At 37.6% G+C, this 26,693-nt stretch overlaps 1 protein-coding gene across 3 annotated transcripts in view; it reads left to right on the forward strand.

Moving 5' to 3' along the window:
• LOC149567443 (FKBP-like peptidyl-prolyl cis-trans isomerase family protein) overlaps positions 1–26,693 on the forward strand; it is a 272,211-nt gene that overhangs the window by 122,278 nt on the left and 123,240 nt on the right. For all 3 annotated transcript variants that reach the window (XM_089820635.1, XM_089820634.1, XM_089820633.1), the window contains one exon: positions 14,169–14,218. In XM_089820635.1, coding sequence (XP_089676761.1) covers positions 14,169–14,218 — 50 coding nt within the window. The remainder of the gene's footprint in view (positions 1–14,168; positions 14,219–26,693) is intronic.

Below are 26,693 nucleotides of genomic sequence, written 5' to 3' on the forward strand. Positions count from 1 at the left end.
ATAATTGAGAGTTGGATATTTCAAGGGAGAGCTGTATACCTTACCTAGGTATGCTACAGATCCAATCATCCTGATGGAGCTAGCTAGATAGCTCATGGACGTGCAGAGTGATAGACATGCTTCATATAGGCCCAGATTTGACATTACCTCAGCTAAGCCTTTGGCTATTGGCAATTAGTCAATTGTTTCTGTGCCTAAAGCAAAGAATATGGAAGCAAAATTACAGTTTGATTATATTGAAAAAATTCAAAGCTAGGTTTGATTTTGACTATCTAGAAATGAATTCTTAGATAAAAAGAGCCTATACTCATGTTCATCGCATTGAGGACATTTAGATTGATGTGAGAACAAAACTTGACATCATGAAGATGGATTACTGCAGATTAACTTTGCAACAAATAATTGACCTTAATATGTTGGAAATCCCTTCAGATTTTCAAGTTGAAGATGATGGCGACACCCTTGATTTGGAATTTCATCAAGCTGGTTTTGATAAGAAGTGCCTTTTTCCTATTCAATGACAACAAAAGGAAGGTACATCTATTATGGATAGATTTCAATCCATCCTAGTAAACACTAACAAATGGTTGAAATGTAAAGGCCTTAAAAGAGTAAATCCTAAGATGGGCCTAGATTGTGGAAGGTTTGGTCCTCTAGGCAGGAAATCACAATTGGAGATTATAGGGAAAGATGGTCCTCATCTTCAAATTGAAGGGCGGAAAAGGAAGTAAAACATCTCAAATTCCTGAGTCAATTCAAGAATCAACGGAAGAATCAGAAGAGGATTTAGAAATAGAATCTGATAAAGAAGTTTCAGATGAAGAAGGGGAAATCATGATCACATCTCCCCCAAAGCTTGCATAAGCCTATACATTTTCTATACATGAAGAACCCTTTTTGTAAGAGGTTGATGATGATGTAGATTTATTATCTATTGTTTTCACTCATTCCATTCCAGTCTCGGAGATTAACACCATGGCTCTTCCTATTTCATCTGCTGCTCCTCGTGTTCCTACACATGAAGAATATGATCACTTAGCAAATGTGGTTGAAGATTTTCCGACTCTTACCAGTGGTCAAGTTTCCCAATTTGATACATCTTTGGCAAGATTTGAACTCTTCATGACGGAGTCTTCTCAACATGTTCCTATGCCTTTAGCGGTACAGACTGAATCATGCTCAGTCATTATAGATATACAATCTGGATCAATGCCAATGGTCTCCACTATGCCTGCTTCTGTAGATGAAAATTTCAACCTGCCTGCATGGTTGAGTAGAATAACAACAAAAATAAGGAAAGTGGTTGTTCCTCCTGACAATCTTCCTGTGAAGAAGACTAAATCCAAATCTTTGAAAGATAAGATTGTTTCTAGAATTTTAGTTGATTCTGATAAAACCAAATTTGTTGAGTTAGCTAATCCTTTGGTAGATAAACCTGTTGAAGAACTTGACTACAAGTTTACTAAAGTTGAAGTTGGAAAGCAATCTAATTTGGGTTATTTGCAAGATGCTCAAGATGCATTGACAAATGTATCAAAAAGCAATCATGAACTTTGAGAAAAGAAGAATGAGTTAAAACAGGAGATTTCTCATTTAAATGAGGTTATCTAGAAACAATCTTTTCAGAGTATTGTAATATTTCAAATATCTAAAGAGAAAAGGTTAATTGAAGCTGCCAAGTCTTGGATACAAGAAATCATTTCTGAAGGAGTTCAAGCCATCATAGAGATGTTTGCAGTTCTTAGACGTGTCAAAGAGATGAATGAAATGGAACAAAACTTGATTTCTTTTTTGACTCTGGAAGCAAATAACCTGAAAGAAATCCTTGATAATTGGGATGAAATGATAAAATTTGGTCTGGATGCTATGGTCTCATGCGATATTCTTCCATCATGTGAGATGTTCTTCAGATTTCAAGGGCTCATTGGTTATAAGGAGACATTAAGGAAGCTGATTACAAAGTTGCAGGTGGCCCTGGGAGATTGTCAAGTAGTTAAGACAAATGTTACTTGTGATTTGGAACAGATGGGATGCCATGTTACTGATGATTTTGATAATCTTTAGGCAATAGAGAGGGTGACTTCCGAATATACAATCAGGATCAATGCTGATGTAGTTTCTGAAGATTTTGGTTCATACACGATTAACAAGTTTGTTTTGTATAAATCTTTGACAAAACACTTGTTAGATACTACAACAAAAAATTCCAAAGTTGTGCAATCAGCACATGAAAATGCAGTAAGAGTTGAAGCCATATCAAAAACGATGGAAATTGCTGATCTTCCCATAGTGTGTGACATCATTTTCAAATTCAAGACACTAAGAAACAATCTCTAAGATTGTTGTTTTGTTTCATGTTAGTAGTTGTAGAAGATGCATTACATGAAGATGTGTAATTACATGTAATGCGAGTTACATGTATATAAAAGGATGTAATGCGAGTTGCATGTAACCCTTTATTTTCTGTAGTTAGACTAGGTTAAAGTTGGTTGAAGGCTCCAACTTTTTCCTCCACCTTTTTCTCAATTCCTGTGCCTATATAAAGGAGTGCCCCCTCATTGTAAAATCATTATTATCTTTATGCAAGAGAACTCTGGAGAAATTGTGCTAGCAAAACTTTGTTTGTGTAAGCACTATTTTGAGAGAAAGTGAATACAAAAGAGCATTTGAGACTTAACTTTGATTAAGTGAGATTGTTATTTGAGTGAATTGTAAGCTTTGTCTATGATTCATTCAAGTTATCTTTGATTCATATTGTCTTGTGTTATTGGTAATTGTTCTAGTGAATTGAATTGAAAAGAGTTAAGAAACAATTGAAACCAGAGCTTTGACCAAGAGCAATTGTGAAAGTGTAGAGCTAGAAGCTTTGTTTGTAGCTTATATTTTCTCTCTTAATTCACAAAATAGCTAAGTATTCTTACTTTTAGGAGTCTTTGAGCCCTAATTGTAAAGTTTATCCATATGGAAGTACAACCAGACTTAGAGCCAAACGGGTACATTTTCAGCTAGCTTTTGAGTTAGTGAAGGTTTATTAGTATTGCTGTTTTCAGCTCTTGATAGAAGTGTAGTTAGAGATTCACCCTGCCCATTACTCGCTCTACAAGTGAGTGGATCCTTTCTTGAAAGTTAAGAAGAAACGATATTGGTAACACCCTTTTTACAAAATCTCTCGACTTCTTGCTTACCTTGAGTTGATCCAAGGAACAGTGAGAAGGGGGAGCCTCCCCTTTAAGGTAGGAAAGACTCTGTCTCACACACTGTGGCTGGTCATCCTATTTTGTGACTGGATTTTTTACACAAAACTGTCAGTTGCAAAACATCCACCCAACAATTTGAATCTGTGAAGTCTTCATTTGAAGGTTGATTTAATGTAACTTATGGATAGAGGTTCACAAAGGTATCAGAGCCAGATTATGTCTACGAGTAGATCATTTGCTATGGTGAGAACTATGTCTACTGAGTTCTGACATTTTCGTATTTGAAGACTAGGCTGATGTGTCGCTAGGTGGTGGAGGTAGGTTGGCACCTCGAAGATAGAAAGGTCCTTGTTGTGGTATTAATTGCGATTGTTGTACCATGGGTTGTTGTTGCATCACTTTTTGTGGTTGTTGTTGTGCCATTCGTTGTGGTTGTTGTTGAGATACCTATATTAGTTGAATGTAAGGCCATGTATGCGATTGTTGTTATGGAGGTATCCGTTGAGTTTGTTGTGGCACATGTTGCAACAACTGTTGTTGATAGGCAATTTGTTGCTCTAGGCATCTTTGGTATTCCAATTGTTGTTTTAGTTGCTCTTGTTGTTTAGCAAGCATGACTACTTGTTGGAATTGTTGTTGGTACATTGTGTGTAAGTCAAGTGGATTTAGGCTAGGTTGTGCGTTAGGGATGTTAGGTCCTTGCAACACTTGAGGTTGTTGTTGTTGTTGTGGATGTTGATATGTTGTGTACATGTTAGGTGGATTTTGACTCAGTTGTGCCTTAGCAATGTTGGATCCTTGGTGTACTTGAGATTGTTGTTGTCTTGGAAGTTGATTATGTCCTTTAGAGGTGAACATCATGTTAGGGTCTTTGTTTTGATATTTTTGGGTGTTTGATGTTTCACATTGAGACATCATATTGATATGGCAATGAGCCACATTCCTTTGGGGAATGGATGAAATGTCAATAAGACTCTTCCGTTGTATGTCAATAGGGGTTTTTGCAATTGATGTTTCCCATGGTAAACTCACAGGAGGCTCCATAACATTTGATGTCATAACAGTTGGTAGAGTTAGGAGCAAGGGTGCACTTAGTTGATGTTCCTCCAGAGGAGGTATGTTTGGCATCCCTAGAGTGCAAGTCCCCTTAGGCACATCTTGTTGTTGCATTATTTGATTGAGGTCAATTCTTAACATCCTTTTGGGATATTTTGGAAGAGTCTTGTTGCCATTGATTGATGGAGGTTCATCAAACAAGGGACTGATATTAACGTGTTTGAAAGTACTTTAGAGAATTTCGATGGTTGATTCTTGTTGGGATCTCATAGGTGTTATCTTTGTGTTTGAAATTTCCAAAAGTTGTTTTCCCTTTTCCAAATCCAAATTAATCATGGGTTGTATGTTTTTGAATGTTGGGGTGGGGCGTCTTGATATTTGGACTTAGGCCCCTCCAAGTTTGGATTAAATTTGACAATTTCTTGGGCTGCCAAAAGTTCAAAGTTTTTCCGAAAAGTCTTGCCTCGGCAAGCCCTAGCCATTTCTTCGTCAGTGATGCCATAGTTTGTGTCAAAGTCATCACTTAGGTGTAAAGTGCCTTGTATGTTTGGAGGATTGAAGGTACTTGTGGTAGGTTTATTGAATTGGAATGAGTGATTTTCTTCATCTTCGAGAGTTGTAGGTGCACTTCCACATTCAAGTGGTATCAGTACGAATATGGGTTCAAAATCAAGACTCCATTGAACCATTCCATGTGTAGGGGAAGTGCTTTGAGGGTACATCATGGCAGGTGTGTTGTTGATGGTTGATTGTGTAATTTCTTGATGGTTAGGGTTGTGTGGGTAATAGTCATTGTTGCTAATCACCCCTTTTGCTTACACACTCGCACTTTCACAGACTAAAACTCAAAGCATTGCACTTGAATGACAATCGCACTATCTAAGCAGTGTAAACTGACAATCAATCCAACTTGTCACTATCAACCAATCCGACAATCCGACCTATCACATCATTAATCCATCAAACACTCTTTGAAAACCTAAAACACTAAAAAACAAGTAATAATGGAGAAGAATAGCTGTTGGCTCACGTTGTTTAGTGAGTGATTTATTTTTTCTTTGATCATGTTCCTATGCCTCTCGATGATATAAATTGATCTATGAGAGTGGTCAGGATGGTTCATGGTCATCTTTTGTTTTCTGTCTGTTAAAATGTACCTTTGAGAGTCTGGGGCATGTATATATGCCTTAGGGAGGATAAGATCATTTTTTGTCTACATCGTGCTTGTTTATGCAAAAGGTTTGCATTTGCGCTCTGACCCTCTATGACCATTATGTATTGCATTCCATCTACTATATCAAAATAAAGCTCCATTGACATATAGTGCACTTTATGAAAGCAAAATTCCTCACCTCATACTAACTGGTCCTCATCTTGTCTTCTTTGTCTTCTAACGTCCGTCTCGTTCAATGCCACCATGGTCCCGTACTCGGATACACCAAAATCATCTTCATCCTCCATACCTACATTCCTGCATAATCATTCACTAGCTATCAACCTCTCGTGGCTTTCCACCAAGTCTGGCCTCAATTTGATCTAGGTTTGACCAAGTTTGACCAAATTTGACTACATTTGACCATGTTTGACTGATTTTACCAATGTTTTGACCTCTTTCTATTGTTTTGGGCATGCACACACAGTTTCAAGTCATTCCAAGTCCAATTGGATTGATTTTGGCCTCTGGAGCCTTCTAGGGCATAGTTTGCATTGTCAGAGCATAGTTGGGTTTCCCAAGTGCACATAGGGTGCACTTGGTCATCTTAGAGTGCACTTGGCATGACCAAGTGTGCCCTATGCACATTTGGGTGCGTTTTGGGGACACTTGGGGTAGTTAGATGCCCAGAACTGGTCCCAAGGCCCCGATTGACCCCTATTTTGCACTTCGGACCCCATAACTTTTGCATTTGAGCTCCGATTTGTGATCCATTAGTTGCATTGGATTCATCTTTTTGTTGTCAAAACATTGACCTATCATTTGAATTATTTGGTCAATTTATCAAGGGTTCACCCATAAAACTACTCTCGAGGCCTCGATTGACCCTTGGTTTGCACCCGGAGGCCATAGCTTTCACATTTGAGCTCCGATTTGTGATTCGTCAGTTGCTAGACTTGGTTTGCTAGTCGTCGACAAATTGACCTATCAGTTGCCTTTTTCGGTCAATTTCTCAAGGGGGCACCCATATATACCATCCCTACTGGGACATGCTTTTATGGCTTTTTCATTAGTGTTCTTTGACACAACACTCCAAATCTCATTGTATTAAACATGGGCAAAATGTAGACACTCAAAAATGGTTCGCATCTAAAGTTTAATCACTTTTTCACGCTAGCTCATCCCATTTTGTCATTTTATTAATTCTAATCTTTTGGCCAAACTTGATTATCATTCGAGCAGGTTTTGACAATATCCTCCATCATTCGTATCCCCTTTCACATCAATTGTAGATCATTTCATAATCTCATCCGCTCAACCCAAAACCATTTCAACATCATCGAAATCCTTTCTAACCAACCCATAATCATCTCAAATCAACCCGGAGTCATCCCAAATCAGCCCTAGTCAACTTGAAACATGTTCAATATCTCAAATCAATCATCCTCTGTCAAACCCTAGGCATTGTCGTGTCCCTCAGTGCCTTGGGAACCTATCAAATCTTATTAAACCCGTCAAATCTGACCTTAGTGTTGTCATGTCCCTTAGTGCTAAGTCAAATCGTCATTTTCATCATTCAATCATTGACATTGTCAAGTCCCTCAATGTTGGATCGTGACATTATCAAACCAAATTAATAACTTTGACAATGTCCGCCAATGTTATTATGATCAAGCTTATTAATCAATTTCGATCCTGTAGCATTTACAATGTTTGTTAAATGTTACATATTCTTAATCCATGTCATGTGTCCTTGGCATGCTATCAATCCTAATCCGTCATTCAATTCGATCGTGGCTTTGATCTACTCATCATCGTCCTAGTCGATTTGCATAATCATTGCATTTCATCAAAGGATATTATCACATTTATCAAATCAAATTGGCCAATCATTTACTAACTTGTCCTATAGGATTAGATAACCCATAATCTAATCCTATGTTAGTCCAATCGTTTTCATCTTGCATTACTAATTATTCTTCGTAACTAACATTCTCAATTAATTAATATTTATTAATTAATTGATTCATCGTTCACAAATGATGGAAATTCTCAATTTCCTAACTCCTATTTTCCACTTCTAATTTCCATTTATTAATTTTCATTTGTGTAGATATATGAATTTTTAATTCAAATATTCCACCTAGCCTTGACACATGGACATAACGCGTCATAGATTCTCTCCTCACACTTGGCTAAAATATGCCATATTTGATATATTTTATTCCTTCTGCATGTTTATAATAAGCTTCCATCCTCAGATTCTTGGCTATAAGTGGCTTTGAGGTGTCATATGCATGTCATAGATTCTCCTCCACTTTTAGCCATGTTGACTTCCATGCGTCATAGAATCCTACAAGTGGCTTTGAGGTGTCATATGTGTAGGATTTGAGCAAATATGCAAATCAAATCCATGAAGCCCTAGAATACCTATATGTAGAAAACCTGTCGTGGAGAAGAAAAAGACAAGAAGAGGCAAGGGTTTGATTTGAAAACACTCAAATTGTATATTCAGATGAAGAAGTGATAATAATTACAAAGAGATCAATCCTTATAAAAGGAGATTGAAACCCGAAAAGGGTAACTTAATAAGTTACAAAGGGTACCCTAAAGTTGAAAGCTATTTAATAATTACAAAATAATTATTAAATAGAAAAAGCTAAAAAACGCATAAAGCGAAATCTTAAGAAGGTAGAAAAGGTAATTTAATAAATGAAATGAAATTATCTGTTTTCTCTAACACCCCCCCTTAAAATGAGCAACAATGCAATTACAAACAATGCACAAAGAGCAAGGAAACTACAATGCGATGCTGAAAGCAAACTTGGGTCCCGACAACAAGGCCTGATGAGGTACCCAATCACAACAAAATCTCTGTGAAATGGAGAAATAGAGAAAACCCAGTGGGAAAAACTCTACTCCAAAAAGAGATAGCTGAAAACCTAGTGAAGGACTGCAGAAGCCTCCAACTAGAGGAATGTTTTAGAAAATGGGAACAAAGAGTGATCATGAAAAAAACCACTGAAGCATGAAAAAGCCGCAAACTCTGTCAAAAGGAAGTTGTTGATTTGTAGAACCTCCTTTAAAATAGAACCTGACCAAGTAGAGAAGACTATAATCTACATCGAATCAGGAGGCAAACAAAGGCAAACAATTGAACTCAAAAATATAGATGGCATAAAACACCAAAGCCTAAAGAGCTAATCAATCAAACCAAGGAAGGCTACAACCAAAGTAGGAATGAAAAGAAGAGTGTCTATATGGTAGATGATCGATCTCACCGAAATGCATAGGTATCCAACCATTGCAATTGCCTAGTACATAGGATCAAATACTAAATACATAGCTCACTCTAACAAACCAAGGAAGCATTACAAATGATAGAAGAACCCCCCCTAATGCAGACAAGGGTGAGGTGATAGACAGTTGAGAAAGTGGGCCAAAAATCTCCTGCAAAATAGAAATAACCAATAACATTGAGAGTGAGGAAGAGCTACAGACACCTATAAAGGCATGTGTCATCGACACATCATGGGGCTAATGTCGTGGAAGGGACACTCACTTGACAAAGGAAGAGGGCACTAAATGGCAAACAACTATCCCCCCATGACACTTTATAATGTAGTGCGAGTATAATAATTCACAATGATGAAAAAGATTTCAAAAAGCAAGGAGTGACACTTTATCTCAGTGCGTTTGCATAAAAATGCTTACAAATGATATCAACGATGATCAGAAGGGGCAAAGAGTTGATACAACAGATAGTACAACCCAAAGAAGAGATTGCATGCTATGAAAACGATCCTCGGACCTGAGACACCCAAGATATCCACCATAGTGCAAAAAAAAAGAAGACATGATAGAAAGAGCATGGAGCAAAATCTAGAAGAAATTACAGCATTCTGAAAAGTAGATAGAACCAACTTTCCAAAATTATAACATTTTCGAAAAACGGAGATGGGACGCTCAAGATATGCCCTCCGGAGTGAAAAATTGAACATCCGGCTTTGACTGCCAAAACAAGCAACCAAATTGCATCAAAACGAAAAAACACCTGCACCACTGTCTCTGTCTCAGAACTAGCTTTCTAGCGCTTCTTTCAGAACGAAAAAAAACATTCGTATGCTCAAGTTACGGCCAAAAAACCAATAGCAGGTCAAAAAAGGACCTGAAGGGCTTGCAGGGGGTGCTGATGTAGTGCTGATGTCAGCATTTTATTGGCCTAAATTTGACAGCCAGGGGGCTGTCGTAGCAAAAAATTGCCATGTGGCATCCATGTGGCAGTACGACCCAAAATCAGATAACGTGGCATTGCCACATGGCAGGTGCTGACATGGCACCAGTGCCACATGGTGGGTGAACAAAGTGCCACGTGGGCTGATGCTGCAGGGTGGTCGTAGGGGCGGCGGTGGGCTGATGCTGCAGTCGACGGAGGTGTGGCGGCCGCAAACAATCGGTGACACTGAAGCGATGACGGAAATTGGCGAAGTTCGGAAAGTTTGATGGCAGCTGAAAAAGGTACCGGAAAAAAAAAGAGGCAGTCGAGAAACACTCGTCGATGGCGATCGGGGAAAATCGTTGGCGCCCGGAAAACCTACTGACAGTGACCGAAAAAACAAGCCCGTGTTGGAAAATGCACTCGTGGTTGGAAAAACAAAAAACCGGGGTTGAAAATGGGTTCTGCTCGCCAGAAAAACGACGACAGGTCGTTTTAAAATTTTTTTAAATTTAAAAACGTGGCAAGTGTTGATGTGGCACCAGTGCCACATGGCAGGGGATGAAAGTGCCACGTGGGCAGATGCTGCAAGGTGGCCGCAGGGGCGGCATCGAGGTGGTGGTGGCGGCGGCCGTAGACAAGTGGCGACATCGAAGCGGTGGTGGAAATTGGCGGAGTCTGGAAAGTCTAACTACAGCCGAAAAAGGTGTCGGATAAAAAAAGGTGGCCGGGAAACACTCATCGGCGGTGACCAGGGAAAATCGTTGGCGCTCAGAAAACCTACTGGCGGTGACCGAAAAAACAAGCCTGTGTCGGAAAAAGCACCCGCGCCTGGAAAAACGAAAAATGGGCGTGAAAACGGGTTCCACTCGCCAGTAAAAAGATGGCGGGCCATTTTTTAATTTTCTAAATTTTTTTTTGAAAAAATTGCCTCATGACGTGTCTTGGGCAAATTTTTTTTTTGCCTTCCGGATCAATGTTATCCAAAATGGACAAACTTTATATGAAAACAAAGGTTTTGACGTCTTTTGGATCCATCCGTGAAGTCTGTTTGGCCTCAAACTGCTCCGAAAATTGGTAACCCCCCCATTTTCTCAAGAAATACCTGAAAAACTCCAGATTTGATCCTTCAAACCCTTGTTCTTTCTTTTTCTCCAAATACCAAACAAGCTACAACAAATTTGGCTCTGATACCATGTAGGATTTGAGAAAATATGCAAATCAAATCCACGAAGCCCTAGAATACCTGCATGTAGAAAACTTGTCACAGAGAAGAAAAAGACAAGAAGAGGCAAGGGTTTGATATGAAAACACGCAAATTGTATATTTAGATGAAGAAGTGATAATAATTACAACGAGATCAATCCTTATAAAAGGAGATCAAAACCCAAAAAGGGTAACCTAATAAGTTACAAAGGGTAACCTAATGGTGAAAGCTATTTAATAATTATAAAATAATTATTAAATAGAAAAAGTTAAAAAATGCATAAAGCAAAATCTTAAGAAGGGAGAAAAGGTAATTTAATAAATGAAATGAAATTATCCTTTTTCTCTAACAATATGCATATCATAGATTCTCCTCCACTTCTAGCCATGTTGACTTTCATGTGTCATAGAATCTCACATTTGGCATCTTGTGTCATATGCGTCATGGATATTCTAAGGAATATCCTACCAAGTTGCACATTTGCATTGACAAGTGTCCATCCTCTCATTCATGTCTCTCCTCTTGCATGTTGGCTATAAATTGAGCCATCTTGCTCCCATTTCCAATCCTTTAGAGCCATATCCTCAGAGCCTTCAACATCGTTAGAATTCTTAGTCTTCATCTTTAGCATCCATTAGGCTTGAAATCACTCTTTTAGTAATCTCAATAGCATCATCTCATCAATAGGCTTTTGCTTTCAATTGTGTGCACTATATGCAATTGGAGCTACATCAAATGGAGAAGAAAGGACAGGGGAGCTACAACTAAAAGAGGGAGTTTTACATATGTTGCTTTCTTTGTTTTAGTTGGCTTTTATGGTAGATTAGAAGGGTTTTGGCGTATGTTTATTGAGTTTTGTGATTGCTCATAGTATGCTAGGTTTGAACCCGTTTTCAGGTCCTATAGTAGGTATGCCCCAATTTGTTTCAGAACATCTCATAATCAGCTGTAACTGAAACTGCTTAGATCAAATGACCTCAAAGTCGCTTTTATGATTTGGTTAGCCTATGGGGCCAAGCGAAGCTAGGTCACCTATGGGACTAAGGGAAAATAGGCCAACAAAAACATTGTGCTATGAACTCTAGAAAGGGGACATTACATCTTCCATGGTCTTAGGTTGAGAAAAATAGCATTATTTCGAGTTTGATTGAAAACTAATGGTTAGTTTTGGTATTGATGGTTCAGTATTGAAGGTTTTGGGTTTTTTTTTTTTTGTTGATTATATGGATACAGTGCTCTAATACCACTGTAAGAGGCAGCCTAATTTGGTCTGATATTTTTGTGGTTTTTTACAATGTTTTGATTGGTGTGTTTAATATTGACTTATCCAAGCATAACAGAAATCACAATGTAGATATATATGACAACATAGACTTATTGGAAAAAATCACACAACTCAGTACATCATGATTATGTTGTATAGAATCTCAAGACAAATCTGAAAATTACATGGTTTCTTTAACTCAACTTTACTTTCAGTATTATCTGTTTACAAATAGTCTCATACGTACCAATTAAGATACCATGCTGAGAATGAAGAATCTCAATCCATAGATCAGCAGATACCCTTCTTACTCATAACCTTCAAATGGTTACAATCTTATGCAATGCAATTCCAAGCATGTGTGGCTCCCTCTAGATGAGTCCAGACCTAAATGATGCCCTTGCTAATGGTTTCAGACTTATAGAGCTCCCTTGATGAAGATTGCAGACCTGACACTCTTGTAGATGATTTGAAGCCTGTACGACATCCTACCATACTTGTAAAGCTCAACAGACTCTTTATGCAAACCCTTAATGATTAGGACCACCAAATAGAAGTTGAAAGGCAGCAATATCACTTCAAGGAAAACCCACAATAACTCAAATCAACCCCCTAGGTGACTGAAACCCCTTAAGTCAAAAGTGAATAGCTGAATGATGCAATCAAATTTTACCCTAATACAAATGCCAAGTTGAACCTTCACTGTATCTCTCAAGATCGTCGAGATTGTTGGTCTTGAGGGATTTTGTCCTCACAAACCCTTGAAGATGAACTCTCCAAACTATTTATAAGTTTACTTATTCAATCCAGCATACTCGAAATGAACTGTCAAAAATATTTTATAACATACCTAGAAGAGCCCACACACTTCGCTGACCAATGCCAGATAAATATAGATACTTCTTTTAAAAAAAATATACCTCTCCAAGTATCTCTGATGAAGGGGAACTTTTAATATTTAAATAACTTTCCTTTTAAACTTAAATCCCCATATCAATAAAGTTCAATGTGTTGATTTTAAGACTTAACTTTCTTGATAGAATTTTAATAATATCAATTAATTATTAATTTCTCTAGTCAATATTAGCAATTACCATCGGCAAAATACTATCTATGAATCATGGATGAGCTTACTTGGCCTGATTACTTAGTATAAGTAGCATCCCAAAATCACACTAAAACACCTTTGAATCCTTGGCAACTGAAACTATCTAGGCCAAACATAGTTCCGAGACTCTCCGTGAGTCAAGAGAGTATCCCAAGTCAGCGAGTTGGGTCAGCCTTGCTGGGTCTGGTATGGCGAGTCAGGTCAGCCCTGCTGGTTTCAATATATGATAGAATAAGGGTGAAGGAAAGGGTAAATCTTCTTAAAAATTTCAAGGGTTTTGTCGCTCTGGTGAGTCACTGCCAAGTCATGATTGAGTTCAAGCCAGTTCACGAATCGATTTACCTTTGCCGAGTCAGGGCCGGGTCTGAGTTTGGGAACTTTGAGGCCAAATATCCTCAAGATCCCTTAAATGTCTTGGATAGCCTATGAGACCATGGAGAAATAGGCTAGCAACAACCTCATACAACATGTTCTAGAAAGGGGACATTACAATTTAGACATGATCAACCGGATTGATTCTAAAATGGCGAGGCTTTGTGTGTTGTACCTTACAAGCCTTTTTTGCTGTACAAGTATTGTCAATGTGGAATAAATTCACACACTCAACCATATTGTTTTCATTTTCTCATTTAAAAAATAAAATATCAATGTTGTTTTAGCCCTTTAAATATTTGAGATAGGAGGTTGTATGTTTAACTTTATGACTTAATAATGTGTGGGATAAACTCACATACTTGAGCCTACTATTTCCTTTTTCTCAAACTTGTTTCTTAATTTTAATAATTTTGTATCCTTTTCCATCTAATCCTTCTTTGACCTAAATAGTATGAGGTAATTGTTTTTATTTTTCAAATACTTGTAAATAATTTTTATAGGAGGCTGTATGTTAAGCTTTGTGACATAATATTGTGATATATCAATTAGTTATTCTGCTATATATTTATGCCATTGTTAGTTTTCATCATAGGTGGCAGCAAATTATGTAGCAATGGTACCATCTGGACAAGTTTTTGACAGGTAAAAGATGATTGATACAAAACTGTTGGTTTTTTTTAATCTTTATGCATCTTGAACATGAAAAAAATGCATTGACATTAAAGCCTTGTTTATAGAAACGTTATCTGACAGAAAACAATTAGTTAAGGGGATCATTGTAATTTATTGTGAAGTGCATCTTAAGAAATATGTAAATATGGATTATTCATTCATATTGTTAGCAAATTCAAATGTGTATCTCTGTTATGTAAAAGAATCCACAAGTTTATTTTCTATTGAAATTGGCAAAAGTAATACTAGATACATCATGATCAATTGTTAAGACTGTGATTGTATGATATGATACAACATGGATATGTTATATATGCTATTTATATATTTTAAAAAATGTATTAAGTTAGTGAAATCTTGGTCAAGTCTGCAATTTACAACTCATCTTGTAGGTTTCCCCATAAATGAGATGGGTTGGATCAGGAATGAGTGTAAAACAGATGAGCCTGTTACAGAACTTTATGACTTGTCATCTTGAATCCATATCCAGACTTAGATCACTTATCTGAAAGCAGAAATGCCATTATAATCCCTGAGAATATAACAACATAGGTTAGAAGTTATGGCTGACGTGTGCTGGGATACCTTGGTTGGGTGATTCAAACCAATGGGGCCAAACTGCTCAAGTTGGACAGTTTAAGATGGTAATGAGCTGCCATATCATTGTAGGAAGGTCATTTATTCTTCTTATATTTGATTAGAAGATTAACTAATTTTAAATAATGGTTATAAAGAGGGTGGTATAAGGTAGCATTGGATCAAAGCCCATACACATCACCATATCAAGTTTGTACTATTGACTCGCTCTTACATTCTGGTTAAGGATAATTTTAAATTCAAAGGAATATAATTCCAAATCAGGATTACATAGTGAGAAAAAATTATTAATCATGCCTTATGCCTATAGCTTTCTATTTTCCATGTCCCCAAATTTTAATGTAATAATTAAATTAAATTAATTAATTAATTGGTCCCAAAATTTAAATAATATAATAAAAAGACCTTTAATTAGTTACTTTAATTAATTAAGATGGGGCCCAAGTTAATAATATGTATATGTGGTTTTGATTGATTTAGAATATCTCAGACCCATCTTTATTTAATTGTTTCTATAGGTGTGGCCGTTGGCTATCTTTGTAAACCATCGGGAAGTTTCTCCGAAGGGTATTTAAGCACGGCATGTAGGTAGTAGTAGGTACATGATCTGAATTATTTTCTTTGTACTGTGAATTCCAGTTGGGATTCTCTGTTGTTTGCCATTTCGGAAGTGAAAAATCTTCTCTACTTGGCTATTTCGGTTTCGGTAGAATTCAACCCTTTTCCTATTTTGTTGTGTTCTACCTTGCTTCGGGTCTGGCACACCTGGAGAGCTATCTTCGTTTGTGAATATTCATTTTGTGTGTAATTTTCTATACTGACGTTTTCTCTATCATTTGTGTCTAGCAAATCTGAAGTGCTATTGTTATTTTTCTATGTGCAATCATTTGTAGTATAATTGTTATTGGTAGTGAGTTATCTTTCTTGCATGGATGCATGCGATACCCTCGCAAAGTTATTACATCCCATCACCCTTGGCTCATACACTCAATCGTACAGCCTTCACCGAATATTAGATTTACACCATACGGATCCACCTTCTCTATTGGAGTCCCTCCCTACTTGCACCATACAGACTGCTTCAACATCACCGTAGGGCTCCCACAGACCATTGTATGGAATAGTGCCTCCACCGTACAGTAGAGACACATCATTGTATGGCCTCCAGGCCAACATTACTCTACAGTATCCAGGTAGTACACCTTTGTGGTTGCGCTTTTTATCCACCGTATGGACATCTAGTGTCCACTAGGCGGGCTTACAAACTGAGATTTAACTGAGGGAATTGTCGAATCCGGAACCTTTGTCTACAAACGGGAATAAAACACTATACTAATATGGATAAATACTAATTGTCCACTACAATTCTTTTATTGTTTCAATTTTGTGTTGTTTGATATTTTGCTAGTCAGCTTTTACACTTTTGATAACAATTATCTATTGTGTACTTTGGTTCTCCATGGAGTCTTTCAAGGCTGATGATAAGGAAGAGATAATTATAATTGAATAGCATAGCTATTAACAATAGGCCTTTAGGAAATGTTGGCACGTAGAGATATGTGAATTCTCATAATGATGCCAAGATTGCTCTCAATGTTATATTAAATATCGTGTTTAGAATCGGTATATGATTGAATTGGGTATGACTCTGTAAGTCACTAATTGTATTCTAGAGGTAGTCAAAGAAAATTGTGGTGTGTAAAGGGGATTTCTTTTAGGTGGATTGAGATTGAATTCACAAATTGATGAAATTCTTGGCGAGAAATATGATCATAACTATGTTCATCATGCCAATGGAGGATACCTATTGGTGCATTGCATCTACAAACACATTCACCATTGATGATGGGTATATGATATTCCTTTCTTTTGTAGTTGTCTTTTATTACATGATTGTTCCTTTGTTTTTGTGTTTTGATTTCTAGAATTTTGGTGATAGAAGCTTACATTATTCCCATTAACACCACAATTTAGACTATATGTGTCCTCCATGTAGGATGATTTCATTGCATCCATTAGGATTGTAGTTGATACCTTGAACTTAGTACACCAAAAACTTTCAATTCACAAAAAACCTAGCAACAAAATGTACTGAATGAGCTTGGGGCAATGCCCCTAGTGGTCTTTGAATCAAGCACTCCTAGCAAAATTGAGGAAGTAGTACCCAAATAAAAAATTTCAAAACCACAAAGTTTAATGATAGACACCATTTTCATAATTTTCAAAAAGGGAAAAAAATCATGTATTTTCATTTCAATCCACACAAGAATACGCAAGTGCCACAAAATTGTGCTATTCAAATCTTTATGCTACTTTTTTTCCGTGTTAGATTACTTGTCCCTTGTCCTTTAAGTTTTTCATAGTAACTTTCTAGGTTAGGGCCAACACGGATAGTGAGTTTTTCCTAGGAGTACTTGGCCAGTGAAAAATCTTGTGAGTATTGGATGAGTTTTGTTTCTATGACTAGGTGTAATGTCCCCTTTTTCTAGGACATTATAATTAAGTGTTGCTGGCTCACTTTGCCTAGGTTTTGGGCGCAAGAAGATTCTTTACGGGGTTCCGTTCGAGATTTGACCTAGACATTTCTAGTTTCAAACCCATTGGAGTAGTTTTGGGCAGGTTGTCCGGATGCTTACTATTTTTAGTAAGTAAACAGAGCTGAGTATTCTTGATATCCCAATGTTAGTTTGGAAGCGTCTCGTCGAGAGCTTTCCAACGAGTATTACACGTGCTTATCGGAGTTTGTTTGGTCAGTTATTTTAATGCCCAATGATTATATGGTTTATTGGCTAAGTGACTTTTAAAGTTCATTTAACTTGTCACTATATTTTAAAAAGGTACTATGTTCACTTAAGTGACTAAAGGACAAAAAGGTGCTTTATCCCACATTGCTTAAAAGAGCGTGCATCACATCAGGAAAAGTGATAAAGGTACATCAGGCTCCACATGGGAAGTTATGAAGATTATAATATTTAAAACAAATATTAATCTGGGAGTTGGAAACAATTACTAGTCATCTCTTCGAGGACACAAACCCTTGAAGAAGCATTTGAAGGTTGGACGCAAACCTAGCCTTCTTACAGGTTTCATCTACATTGCCAATTTGGTTGTCACTTTTGTTTATAAGATTGGATTACTTGAATTGTTGCACGTTATTGTATTGTTGTTGTATAATATAGTAATGCATTTGTGGTTATTTGTGTTAATTCCTGGTTTATATATGTACTTTCTGAATATTGGTGAAATAAAACAAAGTTTTCTGAGTTTCCTTGTATGCAAATCTGTGGGTTACAAATCGGTTAAGGTTTTGGAATTTGTATCAAATATTAGTTTACTGTTTGGATTTAAATCTACAAGTTTATATCACGGTTTTTTAGTAAAATATTTGGAAAGGGATATTACAGTGGTAGCAGAGCCAAAGGTCTTGCCAGCCTATGAGGTTCAATAACAGTCTGGGAAGCAAAGTACTTGGAGATATATCCAAAGCGAAAGAAAATTCTCTATAGCTCTAATATTGATGTTGTATCTTGGTTCCATCAACGTTTGGAAATAAATTTTATGATACCAAGTCTCCCATGTTCGAAAAATGAACAAGGAAGTTATCTTCAATAAACACGATAGCCTCTAGTGATTGAAAATCGCTCAATATTTAAAAAAAAAAAGAAGAAGAATGAACCTCCAGTTGTCAGGTTCGAATATTTGTCTGTGGCAGCAGAAGAATCCTACAACAGCATAAGAAGTTTCCCCAGTCGGGTCAAGGAACAACTACAGGTGGGTTGCGTAGACCAGTTTCACCTTGGGCAGGCTGGGAGCTATCCGTGGTTCAATCTTCCCAAATTCGAGCCAACTTGACACATGTGAAGGAGCTTGTTTCTAGACAACATGGGTCACGAAAGATAGTAACTTCAATATTGGGCATTGAGACCGCCATTTTGAGAGCAGTTTAGAAGAAGGTCCGGTCATGTGATTGGAACGAGCAGACCATAAGCTTGGCACCCGACCGGTTAAGGAGGACATTCAAATAATCGGGTTGAAGGAATATGTAGGGAGCAAACATAACGTCTGAGGATTAGTTGCAGACATTGGCGACATCATATATTTTCCATGTGTCATTCGCAGTCTGGATGGCATCACAGATTTTCGGTGTATCATTTGCAGACTTAAAGTACTGAATGATAGCCCAATCAATCATTTGGGGTAAGCTCATTTCAGAGCTTACCATTGCATTGTCGGGATTGTGACATAGCATTGTGGATATGTTTGAGGGATTTCAAACTTTCTGAGTTGGCGACTGCTATCGTGGAGCAAGAAGCATATACTTGAAACTCATATAAGCTATGCCATAAGTTTCCTGGGTATGTAGACGGTGATCATAACTTCATTGCATCTGCAACTACTGCGGGTTAGAATCGATATTCAGGAAAGCTAGATGTTTGATCATAACTCCGGAATGGAGATAGTGGTTGAAGTTCTTTGCTATTGACCCTGTTGGGTAGCATTTCAAGAGGCCGAGCCATTCACATATTGAGTTGTGATCATTGCTAGTTGCATAAATCTCGGTAATGGCAGATGGGAATCCACTCCTTGTTTGGATTAAGCTACAGGAGATTTGAACTTTTCACCCCAACCATAAACTCCAGGTTTTCCTTCTATTCCTGTTACTTGCATGAACAGATATATTGAAGAATTTCTCCATAACAAGCAATTGAAATATACCAGTAACAATAACCGGTTAATTGAGAAAACACTAGGCCTGCAGGATAACAGTGGCTGCCTCAACACATTCACCAAGGATAATCACCTACTTCGGGTCTGTTCTTCTTGCTTGTTCGCATAGTTAACTCTCTTATCCACATTATTGTTATTGTCTTCAGTATATGATTGTAAGTTCGTTGGTTCTGCTGTATTACTGGATGATTGAAGAACTCTGAATATCAAGTTCTGTCTAAGATTTATTAGTGCAAAAAAGGATTTGTTTATGGGTTTAAATCCAACATTTAATGATGTTGAATTAGCAAACAGTGGCTAAGTTGTTCGTGGGTCTATTACTGAAACATTAGGTGATTGGTGGAAAACTGTTTGACAAAATTAATCAATTAGAGTTTTCAGAACTTTGTAATAAATTTGGGGTCAGTATATTACAGTGGTGTATGAGAGTAAGGAGTGTGCAGGAAAAATCGGTGCTAATACATCCAAACATCTTGAATAGTGAGACGACAATGAAGAAGGACAACTTGCAAGGCACTAACCCAATTATGTAAGTCTGTTTGGTACTTTGTTTTCAGACTATGGCATATCATATAACTTCCAATCTATACGGGTTGCAGTGATGGCTCGTGAGGGGAAGTTTGAGCAGTTGAAGTTTGAAGAATATGAAAGATCATGGATCAAAATGAGGAGTTTGGTCTAAATGACATGGGTACGTCTTCAACGGACATGAAAAACAACTGACCCTTACAGTAAGATGAGTACAATGCTCTTAGGTACTTTTGAACTCATTATTCAGAACTTGTAGAGATTATTATTTTCTAGACTTTGGGCATTTGTTCATGATAGTTTTTGAAGGTGCACAAGCAATATGGGTCTATTCTAGTGTTCTATTATTGTTTTCATTCTAACAGAGAATATTGCAATATCAATCAAAACATTGCACATTCCAGAAAATACAATAACATATCAGTACAATGTGTTCAAGACTTGGTTTTCATGATAACTGTTTGTCAAAATACCCTAGTACCAGAATCAAAACTCAGTGGTCAGATTTAGTAAAGCTACATGGCAGAGGAAGTGGGATGAGATTTCCAACTCGATATTAAAATTGAAGTAAGGAGACTATACGGTGATTATAACAAATTTCCATCAAAGCATCAAAAAGAATTTCCTTTCATTAATTATGTGGACTTTTAGCTAGAGTTGCAAAACAAGACGGATATGATGAGAAACAAATACTATACATTGGCTTGAGATATCCTTACAGAGGATAGTTACAAAAATTTGCATAGGGCCGATATCAATCAACTGGATAGTAGCACTGATAATGGCTCAAGTATACTAATAGGTAATGGGGAGATAGAAATATCTTATGGAGTTTCTTACACTAGTCCTTTTGATGAGCATGTTGATGGCCCACGTAGAATAGTTGACCAACCCGCCAACGTTGGCAACTCCCCATCCTATTTAGACATGGAAAACTCCAACATCTTATTTGGCAACATGGAAACTAGCTTGCATAAATTTTATGGTGATAATAGGCTGGAAATGATGTCAAATTTTGAGGAGCAAATGGACTGCAATGTTGGCAGGATAGATGATCTAGCACACATTGAGTTAGAGGATATATCTGAAAATGTAGTTCTCCTAAGTGATGAAAAATGTAATGTCCCTTTTTGGGGACATTAGAAATATTAGAGACATCGTATAATATTAAAATTGACTATGAGAGCTAAGATTTTATTTATTAAAGGTCAAATTAATATTCCAAGTTGGCAAAAGATGACAAGGAAAGATAAGACGAAAGGCCGGAAAAGGAAGTCGAAGAGTCACAACTGCAAGAATAAAAGGAGAAGAGACCCTTTCATTTGGTATGCTTGATTTACTATTCAGATTTCTAGTTCTCTCTTGTGAGAGTTTTCAGAAAGCTTTAGCTTTCAGCCAGTGTGAGGATGTAGCCCCTCGTGCAGGCAGGCAGTGGACGAAAATCCATTGTTAGGGGAGATATCATTTTAGGTGTCTCGGTTGTTCTTACAGGTTCTTCTCTTTAGTTTTCCAATTTGACTGTAGAACTGTGTTTAAGATTGGATTTATAGTTGTTGGTTATTGCATTGCTGTTGTATAATACAATAACGTCTTATGAGTTATCTAGAAGTAGCTACTTATTGTATTGTTATTTAATGCAATAACGTATTTTAGATTTATGGAAAGGTTACTGATTTAGTACTTGGTTTGTAATGTATGTTCCTACTTTTGAATCCTTAATATCATTCTAAAATCAGCTCCAATAAGGAGTTAGACGAATTCTATTTGGGTGATTGTTATGAGATTCACATTTACTGGTTATTTATAAGCAACTGGGTATATTTATGATTCTGAGAGTTAACAAGGAGGGAAAAGGACGTTTCGGAATAGTAAAATATTGGTCATCTTAATACTGTGTTGGTAAATTCATAGCCTTGCTGTTACGAGTCATTACAGTGGTATCAGAGCTGGTTTTCCTGCCAGCTTGTGAAGCTTATTCAAAAACTTTAATTAGAGTTGCCGGACGGAGGATTCTTAATCAAAATTTGTTAATAGAGAATCTATTAGAGACCAAGAATTGCAGATGGATTTTGATTAAAGAGCTGGAACTTGTATTTAGCTAGTAAAATATCTCCCAACACATGCCCAAGATAGTTGTTTGTTCTGTTGAAGAAATAGTTACAGATAGGGAATAGAGTGAGAGAAGGGCGATAAGTTACTGAAGGAGTTGTTTCTATATGACTCTACTGTAGTTGGATTTGGTCATGATAGTGGAGACTTGCTAGGTCGAGCTTCCATTTGACTGTAAGTTGGTGTTTTGGGGAGTTAAATCTGAGATTTGAGTTATTAGAAGTTGGTTGGAAGAACATGAGGTTTTAATGGTAAACCCTTAATCTTATCAGTATATTTAGTTGGGACGTTTTTACTCATATCTATTTTGCAGATAATCCTAGTCGTAGGACGTATTTCAAGTGTGAAATCTCAGCATTGGGCCTGAGAAACAGATGCATTTGTTTGTTGTTGACTTCGAGGTTGGACGGCCACAGCAATAATAGGCAGTAAGCTTCATAGGAAAGACTCCCAGTCGGGTCAATGCAGTTATAGATTGGATTGTGTGGGTTGTGTGGGTTGTTTTCACCTTGTGTAGGCCGGAAGTAAGTTCGTGAGTCTATCTCTCATATTCGGGCCAATTGCTGGCAAGTGAAAAGGCATGGAATAGACTGTATGAATCATGTAGGGCAGTGTCTTCAATACTAGAAATGGTCATTGCATACTGCGTGCAGTTAGTGTGAAGGAAGGGCCACGTGATAGAACTTAACAGTTCCTCAACCCGACACTGGCTAGTTAAAGGAGGACATTCAATGAGTCAGGAAATGTTTTGCTAGACTCTCTTGAACGCCTGAGAAAGGAGCGGATGTAGGGTGTTAGTCGTGGCTGGTAGAGATAAGGAGGAATCCGTCCACCAATCGAGATACTCTTCAGATGATTGTAGCCGCGTTAAGGGGAAATCAACTGAAAGGCATTCCAATTTTCATCGCTCAAAATCTCAGTATTGCTATAGTTTCAAATAATGGCATCAGCTGGTTTACACCATATTTCTTTAATAAATAGACCATAACACCTAGAAATATGTGTGCGGAAGACATTTGTGGTTCCAGCATCTTCATTTGGGACAACCATCGACAGTTCACTAATTACAGAAAGGAACAGCTTGCGGGAAATTGGCAAGAGACGTTATGCATCTGTCAGTAGCGACTAAGCGTTATGAGGATTAGAATCGACACCTGCCAGATACCTACAAATACCTCAATCTACTAGAAGCCAGTAAGTGAAACACAAGTATAGAGTGACTTTACATGTCTGGGGAGAAGTGGTAAAACAGATTGCGATATCTGAATAAGCTTAATTTTCGGCATCTAACAAAGGAGATATGTGGCAGTAGGATTGAGCAAAAATTGAAACTACGTTCGACAGGTGACCACGTCAAAGGAGGTTGCGGATTCAGTCAAACACTAGGGAATTTTTGACAAAGTATGAATGTTTAATGCGTGCGAAGATGTTTATGAATGGGCAATGACGAGGACAGTCTTAACTGGGGCGTAACTGACACCAAATAGCAACATGTCGTGATTGGGTGGTAACCGACAATGGTGAGAATTAGTAACGGCATAGTTGGTAGTGGAAGAAAGCAACATAATTGGGAAAGTGGTGGTAGTGATTGAGAATAGAGCAAGGAAAATAAATATTATGTATGGAGCGAATTTATTTCCATTTTGGGGACCCAAATGACACTGCAAGTTACAATGAGATCTTAAATGATTGATAATAGCTCACAACTTTACAATCCTTGGTGGAGATAACGAGCTCACCATAGTGTCTTCATTCTATGTGCGAAATTCATAAATAGAGTGATTTCAGTCTATGACAAGTGTTCTTTCTACCATATTAATGGTGGCTCAGTTCGAACGCTGCCAGCTATCGCACATTAGTGGATACACATGCTCGTAATACCTAGCTCATGGCTTCGCTCTAAACCCTTGAAATTGCCAAGAAAGGATTTAAGGGACTTAGTGAGGTGCGCATTAATATTTTAAAATTCAGTTCAGTCATGATTAGTAGTCTCTGAGTTCATAGTATGTTTGAAATAAATGATCCTTTGCAAATCCATGGTCCGACTATTCCTATTAAATGAGTATGGTCATTTGCAAATTCTATCAATTCCTAGTGCATGCACCAATGTTCAACCATTGTCATAACATCTTTGATAGTAGTTTGGCATGATTCAAAGCCATTAATTCAAGCGTGACTATTTGGGCATTGCACCAACTATAGTTGGCACTACCTGAAGTTGAAGCAAGGGTCTCCAAGCCAACGCAGGAAGCCTCATAAATGGGAGTTGCTTGAACTGTGTCGGGTGGTCTGAGAAAATTCGTTGCCATTTCAGGGTATAGAACAATTTTGATCAGGTTTTCTATAGTTCCATAAATCATTTATTCAATCACCTCGGTACCAACAAATTCAGAAGCTTACTCCACAGCAGCAACAGATTGTGCTTGCGCAAGGGAATTTATCATCACTGTCGGGTGCTAGTATTCTTGATGAAATAGATAGCAGGAATCTTCGGATGATGTTTAGTGGTAGAAATGCTCCCATAAGCAAGGATGGTCAGTCTAATGCAGTGGGTGACATGGATAACAACACTGGTTCTCCAATGCAAGTTGCATCTCCACTTTCATGGGGCACTGCATCTGATCCAAATTTTGTGTTTAAGATGAAATTGGCTTTTTAGCAGCGTCAACAATAGCAGCAGCTTATCCAGCAGGCATAGCCAACACAACATTCTCAAGTGTTTCATCCTCATCAGAAGCAAGATAAAGCTGGAGCTGTTCTTACAGTTGATAGTAGCTTGTCGAATTCTTTTCGCGCAAATGATCAGGTATACAGTGTGATGGAGCCAAGTCCTAGCACCAATAGTACTGGTACGGGGAAGGCTTCTTCCAAAAGTCATGATGGTAGGAAAAGAAAGCAGCTTGGTTCCTTTTCTGGTCCTGCAATTAGTTCTAGAACAGTGAATAATACTGGACCTTCTACAAGTTCTCCACCCTCAACACCGTCAAGTCAAACACCTGGCGATGTCATGTCGATGGCTGGTGCATTACAACATAGTGGTGGTTCATCAAAACCTATGATTTTGTATGGGTCGGATGGACCACTTGCTTCTTCTTCTGCATCTCTTAGATCTTTGTCAATATCGCTATCTCCTTGTATTCGAGAATCATCCGTTCCAACTCAAGTGGGTCATGTTTTGTTTGGATCATATGATGTTGCCGATGCTATTCATTCCTTGAAAAATGCCTTGCCTTTTGATTCTTGTAGTGCTTTGTTAGAGAAGACAAGAGAGAAGAATACGGCTGATACCAATTTGGAAGGAGATCATCTGAAAATAACAGTGAAAATAGACAATGATTTGCGTGTCAGAATAGTTCAGGATGAAGAAAACGAACAGCAAGGTAGAAATACTAAAGAGATGGGGATTTTAACTCCTTCCAAGGGTAGGGGAAAAGGAGAGATGGCATCTCTTTACAAAGATAAATCTCATTCAGAAGGCAACATAATGAAAAATGCGAAGTCACAGAGTTCTGTACTTGAAATTGTAGAGCTTCCTGCAGACACAACTACACAGCCAGTTTTGGACCACTCAAGGACAGTACATAAAAAGGGAATCAATGAACCGATGCATTGTCAAGTGAATGTCAAAGGTGTTGCAAATATCTCACTAAAAGAAGCAAAATTGATTATTAATTCCAAAAAACTACCCATTGAAGAAGTTGAACATGGGTCATCAGTAGATAATCAGATTCTAGATGCACCACTTCAAAGATGGATACAAAGTATGATTACAGAGATACTCAATATGTATGCTGAATACCAAAAACTCCCTTCAAAGATTCAAAAAGAGTTACCCTCCATTGATTACATGGATTTCCATCCAAAGCTACAAAACAAGAATGATCTAGCAAAAAAGAAGTATTATGAATTGAGTCGAGATCTTCTTACAAAAGAGCAATTATGTTTCACTCGTAAGCATGTTTGGTCTTTTGATCACATTTGGGACAAGAATAGGGAAGAAGAGACAAGAAGTGCAGATCAACATTGAGGGAGTTGGGAAATACATAGTTCAGCCTAAACTTGATGAAAAACATCAGTGAGAACCCACTTTGATTAATAGTAAGGATTATTCTAGCAGATTATTTGGTGATTCAGAGATTATTCTTGACAAACAATTTGATTAGGTTGGTCCTATTCAAAATAAGAGCAACTTATAATCTTCACATGATGAGTTTATGCATGGGAAAGATGACATTGCAGCAGTTTTGCCTTTGCATGCAAATCAAATGAACAAGAAAATTGAAGCCTACTATGATGTTATTACTTCTAGTATGCATAGTGTTGATTGGGTGAAACATGGGAATTCACTTTTTGAGATGGATGTTGATCGGATAATGGAGAATCCGCTATTCGAGTTTGATAGTGAGGAGCCTCAGATTGATACTTGTTGCAGCCAAGAGGTTGTTGCCTTGAGAGGGCATAACGTTGATTGCAAATCAGCCTT

The sequence above is a fragment of the Cupressus sempervirens genome, chromosome 3, assembly GCF_028749045.1.
Source record: "Cupressus sempervirens isolate cs-2001-9-10 chromosome 3, ASM2874904v1, whole genome shotgun sequence".
Lineage (NCBI taxonomy): Eukaryota > Viridiplantae > Streptophyta > Pinopsida > Cupressales > Cupressaceae > Cupressus > Cupressus sempervirens.